Source organism: Acartia tonsa, chromosome 2 (assembly GCF_053477335.1).
Source record: "Acartia tonsa isolate MP-2025a chromosome 2, ASM5347733v1, whole genome shotgun sequence".
Lineage (NCBI taxonomy): Eukaryota > Metazoa > Arthropoda > Copepoda > Calanoida > Acartiidae > Acartia > Acartia tonsa.
The window spans coordinates 4,580,543-4,592,755 of NC_137261.1; the positions used below are offsets into that span (position 1 = coordinate 4,580,543).

Here is a 12,213-nt window from a genome sequence, read left to right on the forward strand (position 1 = left end):
GCCTCTCATTGGTTATTTTATCGTATGACGTCATAATCTGTTAAGGGATTTTAATCATCTTTTGTATTATATATAACTTCTGCTAAACATACAATTTTAGGTGGTCGAACAGCTACAACTCCCGAATATGGAAACTTCCTGGGAATAGGTAGGTATTTGAATTAAACTTTCAGTACACTTTGATGTCTTCAACTTTATATAGATTAAATGTCATGAAAAAACTAATTTTGAAAAGATATACTAAGTAGCTACAAACTTTTAAAAGGTTATTTTCTTATATATATAAACTTATATTTTTTAGGATTGTCAGATGAAAGTTCCTCAAGGTATTTTTTTTTTTTATTGATATTGAAGAGTAGAAAATAGGAGAAAAGCTATTGTAAAAATAAAAAAATCGCCCCATAAGGTGCGATGTTACGAAAGGGACTATACATGAATATTTAAAACTTAAAAATTATTTGGATTTGTCTCATTATTGATGTCGTTTTTTTTTTCTTCAGATTATTAAATTACAATTAAATTACAATATTTTCTTTAATATTTAACTTCTTTGTTGAAAAAAAAACCAGTAAAAATGCAAGCAATAAATCTGTATATCTGAAAAATCCAGTGTTTAAGGTATGTTTCAAGAGCACTTATATAGTAAAGATTGATTATTATATTATTCTAATTGTTACCTAATGATTTATTTATAATATAAAAAAAGTTACAACTGGTCAAATTATTCTTAATTGAAATTTGGTAAATATTTGATTATTTTTACCTTTTTTTCTATCCCCCCATCCTTATAAAATCTCTGATATTTTGTGCAAAATTAAAGTTGTGTAACAGTTTATTTATAGACACAATTTTTCTCGGAAAATTTTAGCATAAATCATTTTTTAAATTTTGATTAGAAGTTATCTAAATAAAATCTAAAGCAGTAAAAAATTTAATAAACTTTAGAATTTTTTAGTATTTGACTTTAAATGTCTTAAAAATCTCAACTAAAATTTACAGCTTATAATTTTTTTAGTTGTCAATTGCTTTGCTTAAGTCTAAGTGACGGAAATAATATTATACCTATGTCAAAATGTTTTTGTGTTACATTTCTTGTTCGGGACTTTCCTATCAATAAGCTGTGCGTGTAGCCTCTAAGGGTATCTTTAATTTAAAAATGATCCATGAAATAAGTATTCGATAATATACATGGATGTAAAAAAAGTTCAATTTTTGTAATGTGATTAATTCTTACTTGAAAATTTTCTTTCACAATAACAAAACTAGAAAAGCATATACAATACTTCTATCAACGGTAGGAGCCTAAATTTAAACATTTCATATTTCAGAGAAAGAAGAAAATCGTCTCCTGCTCTGGCATTTCAAACACATGAGGTTGGTATTTATTGTCACCTTCGATTCAAGGAAAGTTAATAGGACGGCATATGCATTTTTTTTTCTTTTAGAAATTGTCAAAAATGTTGAAAGGATGAATGGCATTCTTTAACAATTAATAGAGCAACTATGAGCGGTTTCCGTCTAAGTCTAGAAGAGACTCTCTCCACCACTCTCCTTAGTAAAAAAAAACGAATATAAGTTTGGTTAAGGTTTCTATTTCGTCCCGCATAGTTAGGGCACTGCATGGTTAAGTATTAGGCATACGAGAAAAAGATAACCTTTCCCCTTATTTCAATTTATTTTTAAAAATAGCGGGAGAGAAAACACTTAACTATAATATAGTGTCAATTATTTATAAGGATATACAACAACTATGAACTGTGTCATTTTTAGTTGACGGATTTTTCCTTCAATTTTTGCCAAACTTTTTTTAACTAACAAGATATTTTTTATCTGATTGACATATATGAGATGGTGTCATCATAAAGGGATCACCAGATGCCACATGGGATTATTATAATGGATTTATTATTATTTGAAACGTACATAAATTATCATGTACTCTAATAAAGTGAAACTTATAGCGGGCTAAAATAACGATCCCCCTATCCATCCCCTTTTACCCCATTTTCCCCTTTAACTGGATGAAGAGACTGACCAATAAATGATTTCCACGTTACAAACTAAATGAATGACAATTTTTTTTTTCTTGTCATAATATCCACGTATATTTCATATCCATTACTAATATAAACAATAAGCAAAATTTCGTGAAAAAAAATGAAAATTAAATCAAAAAAATTTTTAAAATTTTATTCAAGAAATTATTTGCTAACATCACCTTTTTGTTGCAATAGAATGTTATTTAAGCAAACAAAATTTAGCATAAATGGATATTTAAAACCCTCAGTATTAAATGATGAGCTATCACTCGATCATTCTATACCTTAGGCACGTACACAGGGTCTTGCCACAAGGTGTGAAAAACGTCAAATAAAGTTTGTACACTTGGGCGAACAAGACTTATTTTACGCGTTTTTTCTTCGGTGAAGCTTTCCCTGTACATCATTGGGTTTTATCCAGAATATTTATAGGCATTTTTATGTCGCTTAACACGAAGTGCGAGCATGCCATGTACTTTCAGCCGTTTGGCAGCTAGCATTTCATAGATTTTTCGTTACCAGGAATATTTTACATTGAACCGCACTAGATCCCAAATTTTGCAACTAAAATTTGATATTTAAGATACTTTTTTATATTTTACTTCCCTTCAATATAAGATACTAGCAGCTACGCCTCTAGGGGCACTTAGGAGGGGGAGTTGAATCCCAAAACCCATTTTTTTTTTTTTAAATAAAAAAATATGTTTTTATTTGATTTTTTTTCGGGGGGGGGGATTTTTTTCTAGATGCGTTTTCTCTTTTGAGGGTTGTGTCATCCTCCTCCAAAATAGTTACAAACCTTCCCGGGACCTATGATAGGCTTCCCTGTAAAGGAGAACCCGATCGGTTCAGCGGTTAGCGAGATCTTTCGGTACAAACATACAGACAGATATCCTGTTACTTTTTTATAAAGATAAATTAAACGATGACTCTCCTAAAATTGGTATAAATTTGTTATATTCCTCGACATTATGAATGACATCCCTGGTTGAGTAAACACTTATATAAAGAATTGGATTTTAATACATTATGTTTCCTGTGCACTAGTTTTGCTTACACTTATGTAAATAAGATTCTTCATGTTTTTAAAAGCGAAGCTTTTTATAAAATTAGGGTATGTTCGTTTGTCTGACGTCAATACGAGACGGATGAATACACTCTAATTTTATCGCTGATTCAGGGATACTCTATCGATTTCAAACTTTCCTTATGATTCTTGTAATAGTTAGGTACAATTGAGAAAGCGTAGCAACTCTATAGTCGTAACCAGAAAAACCCGCAGGTCTATTAAAACATGCTGATTTTTAAAAGCTTATTTTCACAAGTTCTTTTTATATAATATGATATGTTCTACACTGATTACTTGGACAACAAGGTACACTTTTTTGAGCGAAGCATCTCTATAATCTGTTCCTAAAAATGTAAGTATCCTGTATTTAAGCAATTTTGCAACTATTCAATATTCTGCTTTGTTAAGTTATAACACTTATATGAATGTTGTCATCTTTGTTGTATATAAAATCTACTTTCTATAAATACACTAAGACGTAAATCCATGCATCTTATTGTAAAGCGAAGCTTATCTACGTTTAGGTTCGTTCCGTACTTTTGTCCGTCTATCCATAACGAATAGCTCGGATTGTTTATTTGGACTATTTAGAGTATTTTGTCAATAAATTTCAAACTTAGTTGGATTCCTGATTTAATAATAAAAGTAACTCTAAAATTAATCTTACCTACTTGTATAAAATTTTGAAATGGGGAATTCGATGGCGATTTGGAATAATTCTTATGATTAATTTGATTAACATGATATGAGGTAGTATTGGTGGCGTGAACACGGTTTTTCCAGGGGTTGTTAAAAGAGGAGAACAATTCATACATTTTATAAGAGGATGTTTAGTGATCATTAACAATTTAAACATTTTACATTCATTTTATAATTAAGAGAAATTACTGCATGGTAAAAACTAAACATAATTCCTGTTATTTGGATTAAAAACAACACATTTAATAAATCAAACTTTAGTTTTAAATATAAAAAAAAAACTTTAATGCACATTGGCAAAGTCAATCTCTTTTGTTTCAATTTACTCCGGAACTAAATGCAAAAAAATCATTCTTGTTTTTAAAATAAAATGTGACAGAGAAAAACTTTGATAAAACTTTTACAACATTTTATAATTATCCAGTTAGATTAATTTTAACCTTTTAAAAATGCCACTTATATCAAGATTTTAATTTTGGTCATCAAAATAATTTAGCATTATAATTGAGATATCAAAAGAGAAAATAAGATTTCACTTAATGCATAAGGAAAAAGTAATGAGATAAAATAGCAATATCGACAGAGGGACGGACCAAAAAGTTACAGACTGTTACTCATTGGTAAAAAATATACAAGTATGTCCTATCAACAAAAAAAGTTAGGGTTGTGTTATTTCAATATTCAAGGCTTATGATGGTTTTCAGTTTTTTTTCTAGCCCCCCTCTGGCCCCTAGATTCTATGGGCGTTTCTGAATGTCTTGTATTTTAAATAGTAGTTGAGAAATTAATGTTGCCCAAAAAACGATGGAAATGAATGTATAATATATATAGAATATATATTATGACAGGGGAAAAATTGTCATTTAGCTTGTTAAGGAACTCGTATGTTGGTCAGTTTATTCATCCAGTAGGAGGGAAAGATTTGGTTAAAGAGGGTGGAAAGTAGGGTTGGGCCGGATGTTTCACCAGATACCGGATTTTGAATTTATCCGGATATACGGCTGATTTATAATGCCGGATATCAAATTGTCCAGCCGTATATACGGTGTTGGCCATATATCCGGCATTAAAAATCAGCCGGATATCCGGTGTCCGGCCCAACCCAAGTGGAATGGGGGAATCATAATTTTAGCCCACTGCAAGTTTCATTTTATTAGAGAACATGAAAAATCTGGTGTAGGATCCAAGTTATAATAAATCCATTTTTTTTTTGGGGGGGGGGGGGGGGAGAAAAAATAGGTTTAAAATGATTGAATGTGGACAATGTCCAAATTTTGTAACCTCAGGTGAACAAACAAAGAGACAACTCTCAAAAATTTTCTACAAAACAAAATTAAATTACATTACAGAAGCAAAAACATATTGGTCAAAACATTTTGTTGCATAAAGAGATTACTAGCCGCATATAAAATAAATGCATTAAATACCTTATAAAGTACAATTGATTTTCTTCTATTATAAACTTCTATTTATTTTCAATATATTTTTAGGGGAAAGATGATGAACAAGCCGCAATTTCTGAATCTTTAAACAGGCTTGCCATAGGTGAGAATATTCATTTATTCCGTAAAGCTTAGCTTATCCCATTGCTTATGGTGTAAAGGAATTACCAGTCATGTTTTATTCGGTGAACGTTGAATTGCAATCATTTGATACTGTAGTAGCGGCCGCAGTTATCAGCCGTTACCGAGTTTGGTTGTTACAGCGGTGTAGACAGACGGGGACTGCGCTTCTCTATGTTTCACCAACAACAACTAGAATATCTGTTAAGGTGTGGATTTATTGAAGGCTTACAAAGTACTAACTATAATACAACAAAATGGAAGATACATAGATTAGGGATAATCAATAATCAGAACCATAGGTTAAATATAGATATATACAACAATAATTGGCAAAAGTTAGCTCCATCCCTGAAAGGGGTGGAGAATGGCAAGATAAATCAGAATACACACAATAAGGCTGTCAAACTATAAATACTTTACTAAATGGGGGGGGGGGGTTTAAGTGCCCCACCTCCTTGTCAAGGGAGATCACTAGGACCGCCTCAACTTGGAAGTGAAGCGGGCCTACAATTAGGGACGTCGGGTGGCGAATACCACAATACTACACAAAAATGTCATTATATAAGATAGGTTAGGTAAGGTTAAGTTCGGTACTTCAAGATTTGATTAGTAAGTTTATAATAGATAAATACAATTGATTGCTTGAGTACAATTCAAATGGGGGTTAAATTCAATTGGAACCCTCCTTTTTACATGACACTGTTAGTAAATACTCTGCAAGTGTGGTATTCTGTTTGTTATTTGGTGATATATAGAGAAGCACAGCTTCTCTATAACTACACTTGTCCACGTCTGTTCACACCGCCGTAAAACCCGGACTCGGGAAGCGGCTGACAAACTCCGGCCGCTACCACACAAGCACTGGAAGACTGTCGACCCTAACTAACAAAGTATTCTAATGAAAGTAAATGATATAAAAGCAAGAGAAAATTTGAAGAAAATAACCTATGTTAGTATACATGACTGTGTGTATTGAAGGATATCGCGTCGTAGGGGGCGTCGTAGCTCAGTGGTAACGCACTGAGTTACGGTGGTGAGAGTTCGAGTTCAAGTCCCCATGTGGCAAGGGTAAGGTAATAAAGAGTAGGTCCCTTGAGACAGCGGGTCAAGTACTTGTGCTTGAGCGTGGACCTTGAGCTGGCCATAGTGCTAGCATACAAAAGAGTCTCGTCCTACTCCATGACTACTTAGGTCCAAACACTAAGAAACTATGGCTACACACACACACAAGGATAATGCTAACCGCTGAATCGATAATAATATGGTTCTCCTTGACAGTGAAGCTTCTCATAAAGCCAGAGAAGGTGGTGGGGAGGGTCAGAGAAATTGCAACCTGTAAAAAATAACCTTACCACAAGTTTTTTTTCTTAATTTTTTTTTCAAAACAGAAACTAAAGTGAAGGATCTCTCTTTCCCCCCCTCCTCTCTCTCTCTCTTCCCGTTAGTGAATAGATATAAGATATACTTGTGTACTATAGACAAAAGATAAAATATGTTTGTACACTATCCTGTCAAATAAATATACAACAATATTTTTCATAAAACTGTCCAAGTTTTGTTTTATCTATGTTTTGTAAAGCCTACTCTAGGTATATTTAGAGCAAAATATGTAGATACTGTAATAGGTAGTTAGCATTTTATTATTCTTTCAAAACTACTGGGATACTATAAAGGCAGTTTAAATATAGCCTTTGCCAAGGGCTTAAAGTTGGAGGTCTAGTTTAGGGATAAAAAGTTGGAATTCTAGTTTATAGCTAGAAAGTTGGAGGTCTAGTTATGACTAGAAATTTGGGGGTTCTATTTAGGGCTAGAAAGATTAGGGTCTGGTATGTAAGCCATAAAATTTAGGTCTAGTTTGGAGCTAGAAAGTTGTAGGTCTAGTTTAGGGTCAGAAAGATGGAGGTCTAGTTTGTAGCCAGAAAGTTGTAGGTATAGTTGGGGGCTAAAAAGTTGAAGGTCTAGTTTAGTGCAAGAAAGATGGAGGTCTAGTTTAGGTCAAGAAAGTTGGAGGTTTAGTTTAGGCTAGAAAGATGGAGGTATAGTTTGAAGCCAGAAAATTGTAGGTATAGTTGGTGGCTAAAAAGTTGAAGGTCTAGTTTAGTGCAAGAGATGGAGGTTTAGTTTAGGCTAGAAAAATGGAGGTATATTTTAGGGCTAGAAAGTTTAAATTTTAGTTGGAGGTCAGAAATTATTTTATTGTTAATTCTTCATATTAGCTTAGAAAAAGGAAGTTATTTATCTCTATAACATTTTATTATATATTGGTACTAAATAAATCAAAACAGAACATTTATTAGTTTAGAAAACTGTCAAAGTTAGAAATATATTATCATCTTAGGCAGACACGTTTATAGTAAATATACTTTTTTATACTCTTTTATAACCTACTAGCGGTTACGCCCCTAGAGGCAACCATCCATTTTTAATTGTAGTTGTAAAAAGAAAATGTTTTGTTACCCTTTAAATTTTGGTGGTTTCTCTTGGGAGGTTGGTGCTACCCTCCTCCAAAATAGTTATAGATCTTCCTAGGACCTAAGAGAAGCTTCATTGTAAAGGAAGGCCATATAAGTTAGCTAGAATTTTTTATACAAACAGAAACACAGAGATCCTGTTACTTTATTATAAGGATTAGCGGTTCCGTCCCTAGGGGATGGAACATTTTGACCAATCAAAGCAAACTTATAGGTTCTTAACATGAAATATAAGACAGTAAACAGGCAAACAGGCGGATTGATATTGAATACAGATAACCTTTAATATAAAAACAATGCAAATTCTTTTATTTTAAAAACATTATACACTGAAAGAAAGAAAGTTTTGAAAATTGCAAAAGTATAAAAAGTTATTAAAGTTACTACATATATGAGTGTTGTTATGTTCAAAACAAAAAATAAATTAATTTTTCATAAACAGAAACCGGGATAAAAATTTTCTTCAAAAAATAAAGATGTTTGTCTGTCCAATGATTTAACCATTTAATTCCATTAGTTCGCTTTCCAGGGGTTGCTTCATATAAGTCTTAGCAGGGATTTTTATAGTTTTTTTTGTGCAAACGTCCTAATGCGACAAACATCCTAATCCGACAAACCTCCTAAACGACAAACGTCCTAAGCGACAAACCTCCTAAACGACAAACCTCCTAATGCGACATCTCTTAAGTAAAACCTCCTAAAAACTTTTTCAAGTGATATCACATTTAATAAGTGTGAGGTAAGGGTCGATATTTTTAATGCAAGGTTGTATCGGGTTCGAAACCATGCCGTTGGGTAGCCAACACAGACTTTGGGACAACTGTCGGACGGATTTTTAAATTTCACCCTGTGGACAAAGTTATTCAAGAAATAAATTTCGGTTTTGAATTTCGTCCCTGTGTGTTTTATCGCCATATTGGATTTTATTGTTCAACTTTTTCAACAGCAGTGGTGGATTTTGTCCTCAAATTTTGGAAGATTTTTTTGATTTTTTAACTTTTGAAAAATTTTAGGACGTTTTACTTAAGAAATGTCGCATTAGGATGTTTTTCCCTTTAGGTGGTTTGTCGCATTAGGGGGTATGTCGTTTAGGAGGTTTGTCGCATTAGGATGTATGTCGCATTATGCGGTTTAGGACGTTTGTCGCATTAGGACGTTTGTCCCTTTAGGAGGTTTGTCGGTGTACCTGTTTTTCTTTTGTCTCTTCTAATTTCAATTTTTAGGGGGTGTTGAAAATTAAAATGTATAACATTAAAACCAGTTTTGTTAGCCTATGGAGACGAGGGCCTTGGCTAACAAACTGGCATTAATTTTATGTTTTTTATTTTAATATTGATGAAAAATTGTAATATAATATTATATATGAAAGACTTTTTCACTCAGTGAATTTAACAATTAAGATACCTTTTTTGTTATAGGTGCCCTGAACACTTCAAGCTCCGACATCTCCCATAATCCCATCAGATCTGGACACAGGGTAAGTTGCAGAGTAGCTTCCTTATAATATGAGCAAATTTTCAGTTGTTTTTTATATTGATAAAATTGTTCTATCCATTTCAAACCTTTTATCAATTATGTTTGGTCAATTGCCTGATTTTTAAATCGAAGCTTCTCTATAATTTAGGTCGTTCCGGTTAGCTATTTTCGTTAATCTATAAATGTTAGAACTGTCCGATCGATTTCAATCTTTGCATGATGATTTAGCAACTCTTTAATCGTTACCTAAAAGTCTGTACGTCTATTTAAACTTGCTATTTTTTTATTTAGTTTACTGTATTTACGCAATTTTGAAAATTTATGTACAATTTTTTAACTTATAAATTATTGTTCTGCTTATTAAGTACTGACACTCCTTGTTTAAGGATTATTTTTATATATGTTGCAATTCTTGTTGAATTATAAATTTAAATTTTTTTGTTTAGGATATCATAGATCTGGAAAGTCCTATTAAGCTGAACCTCTTGAACTGTCCTAATTCATCTACCTTACAGGTTTATTCTTTTGGTGCTTTTACTCAAGTGCGAGCTCAGAAACTCTTTCCCCCGTCCCTTAGCAGTGGGTTACCCCGTATAACCTAAAGTAACCTAACCGAGTGTAAAAATATATTTCTAAATAAGTAAGGAGGTTTTATCTCTGCTCGAATGACACTTTTATAAAAAAATACCGTACTTATAACTTTAATCTGTTGAATTCTTTGTCTATATATTTAGGAACATTGGAGTGTAAGTTACACTGGATCTATTTATCTTAACCGTTGACTCTATAACGTTTAGTACTTGTATTGAATCCTAATCGGTTAGCCTGAAACAAGTTCTGTCCAAACTTTTCATGCAATGATTTTAATCTACTGTAGTCAATTTTTTTATATCATCATGAGAGATATGTATTAATTTCAATTCCTTCTCTTATATACCTTGAAATATCTGTGTATATTTGGCTGTAGTTGAGGCATTGCTTTTCAATTTTATTGTTCTTGTTTAGCATATTTTTATAACAATCAGAAGCAGAATTATTTATGAGCAAAAACAGAATTTTTTTTTTAAGTTTCAAACCTACAGTTATAATTTATATCTTTTTATATATTTTAGTGTGACTGTGGGCATATAAACTGTCCCTGCTGTAACCTGCTGATGAACCTGGAAGTTACTGATCCTGCAATACTTATTTAGTCACAGTACACCACAGTTTTTTTTTTATCAAATATTCCAGCCAAAGTAAAGTTAACTTGTCATAATTTTAAAAATATTCTAAAATTAAAGATGCATCTTTCATAAAACTAATATTTATAATTCCAAAAATTATATTTTATTATTTTTCAGTTGCTGTATTACCTAAATTGATGTATTTTTAAAAAAGCTTGAGTTATTGTAGAAAATGTTTTTTTCATTGTAAAAAGTAAGATGTTGTCAAATTAAAATGTTATCTAAAATGCAGTGTTATATAAGCTGTTCTTTCATAAAATCAAGACATTTTTAACAAGGTCAACAAACAAGGCTGAACCTAATTCTAAATTATTTCTCTTCAAATTTGGCCCTTTGAGATTGTCTATGAACAAATAGCAATTGCACTGCAACGAAATATATCTTTTTAAAAAAAAAACAGTAGAATAATGTCTGTTTGAATGAAGATTAAGATCTTGCTAACCGCCGCTGGACCGAGTGCGATTAAGAAATATCCCTGTTAGACACACTAACGGCTGGAACATTCCCCATTCCCTTTGCGATAAAAAAAAATTAGCAGTTTTTCCCCCCTACTCCATCTAGTTCTTGTCACTACTCGATTGAAGCTAAGCAATTACTTACTCTATATTTGTTTGACAGAGTAACATTAAAACATACAAATGTTTAATCAATCTATCTGAAAAGTAGATCTAATTTAATGCCTATTAGACCTTTTTATGACCTGGCAGAATGTCCTGATGATATTTAAGGAAGGTGTGGCTATCTTAAGATTAACATCTTTGTTAAAATAATATTCTATAAAGAAATATCGAGGTTTTTAGATAATTAAAATCGTAGAAATGGACATTTAAGAAAATTTGAAATACTCCATTTTTATATCTCAATTACTTATAAAACTTTTATGACAAATAACAATAACAAGGATGACAACATCCATAAGCAAAGCAGCGAATCACCAAAAAACCTTCGAACGGACAAAGTGAGTTATTGAGCAGATGTTCAGTTTTCATAACAAAGAAAAGAAACACAGGGAACAAAAACTCAAAGAAGATCACGAAACCTTAAAAATAGGGTCTATTTCTTTTGAATCATGACCGACAGGAAGACGGACAAAAGTATTTATAGACCAGATGTGCATCTCATAAGAAAGTTAACTGAAAATTTTAGCTGTTTATTTTCAATAGCATCCGAGAAAATCACATTTTCCCCACAGCGATTGGGATTACACGGACAGACAAAATGAATTATAGCTTAGCTTCGCGCCTAAAAAAAAATATTTTGTGTTCATTGATTTGCATATTAATTGATGACTGATTTATTCATAATGTAATTATATTGTTCATTATCATGTAATTATTGTTATACTAAGACAAATGAAAATAAAAATGTATATTAACATATTCATTTTTTTTGTAGCATCCGTTTTCACGCTACAGGGGAAGCGTAGACTGTTTCTGTAACAATGTGGCTTTTTATGTATATGGGATAGGGTTGTCAGCCCTAAACCCTATGATTGCAGTGTAAAGCATCCATTTGTCCATCAGACAACCAACCCCTTGATTGCACGACCTTTGTCTGAGAAGTCCTAACTTTGCAGGTAGTGAATTCCGCCAAGGCATTCCCCCTACTCTTAACTATTTATGTTGCGCACCTGACATAGCAGCAGTAGGAACCATTTTTAACGTCTAT

The 12,213-nt window shown here is 32.1% G+C and overlaps 1 protein-coding gene across 1 annotated transcript in view; it reads left to right on the forward strand.

The window, feature by feature from the left end:
* LOC145312680 (uncharacterized) overlaps window positions 1-11,924 on the forward strand; it is a 32,550-nt gene extending 20,626 nt beyond the window's left edge. The window contains exons 8-14 of the mRNA XM_080151939.1: window positions 101-148; window positions 302-326; window positions 1,329-1,374; window positions 5,298-5,352; window positions 9,262-9,320; window positions 9,766-9,834; window positions 10,432-11,924. Coding sequence (XP_080008065.1) covers window positions 101-148; window positions 302-326; window positions 1,329-1,374; window positions 5,298-5,352; window positions 9,262-9,320; window positions 9,766-9,834; window positions 10,432-10,512 — 383 coding nt within the window. The 3' untranslated portion in view covers window positions 10,513-11,924. The remainder of the gene's footprint in view (window positions 1-100; window positions 149-301; window positions 327-1,328; window positions 1,375-5,297; window positions 5,353-9,261; window positions 9,321-9,765; window positions 9,835-10,431) is intronic.
* Window positions 11,925-12,213: the final 289 nt, after the last annotated feature.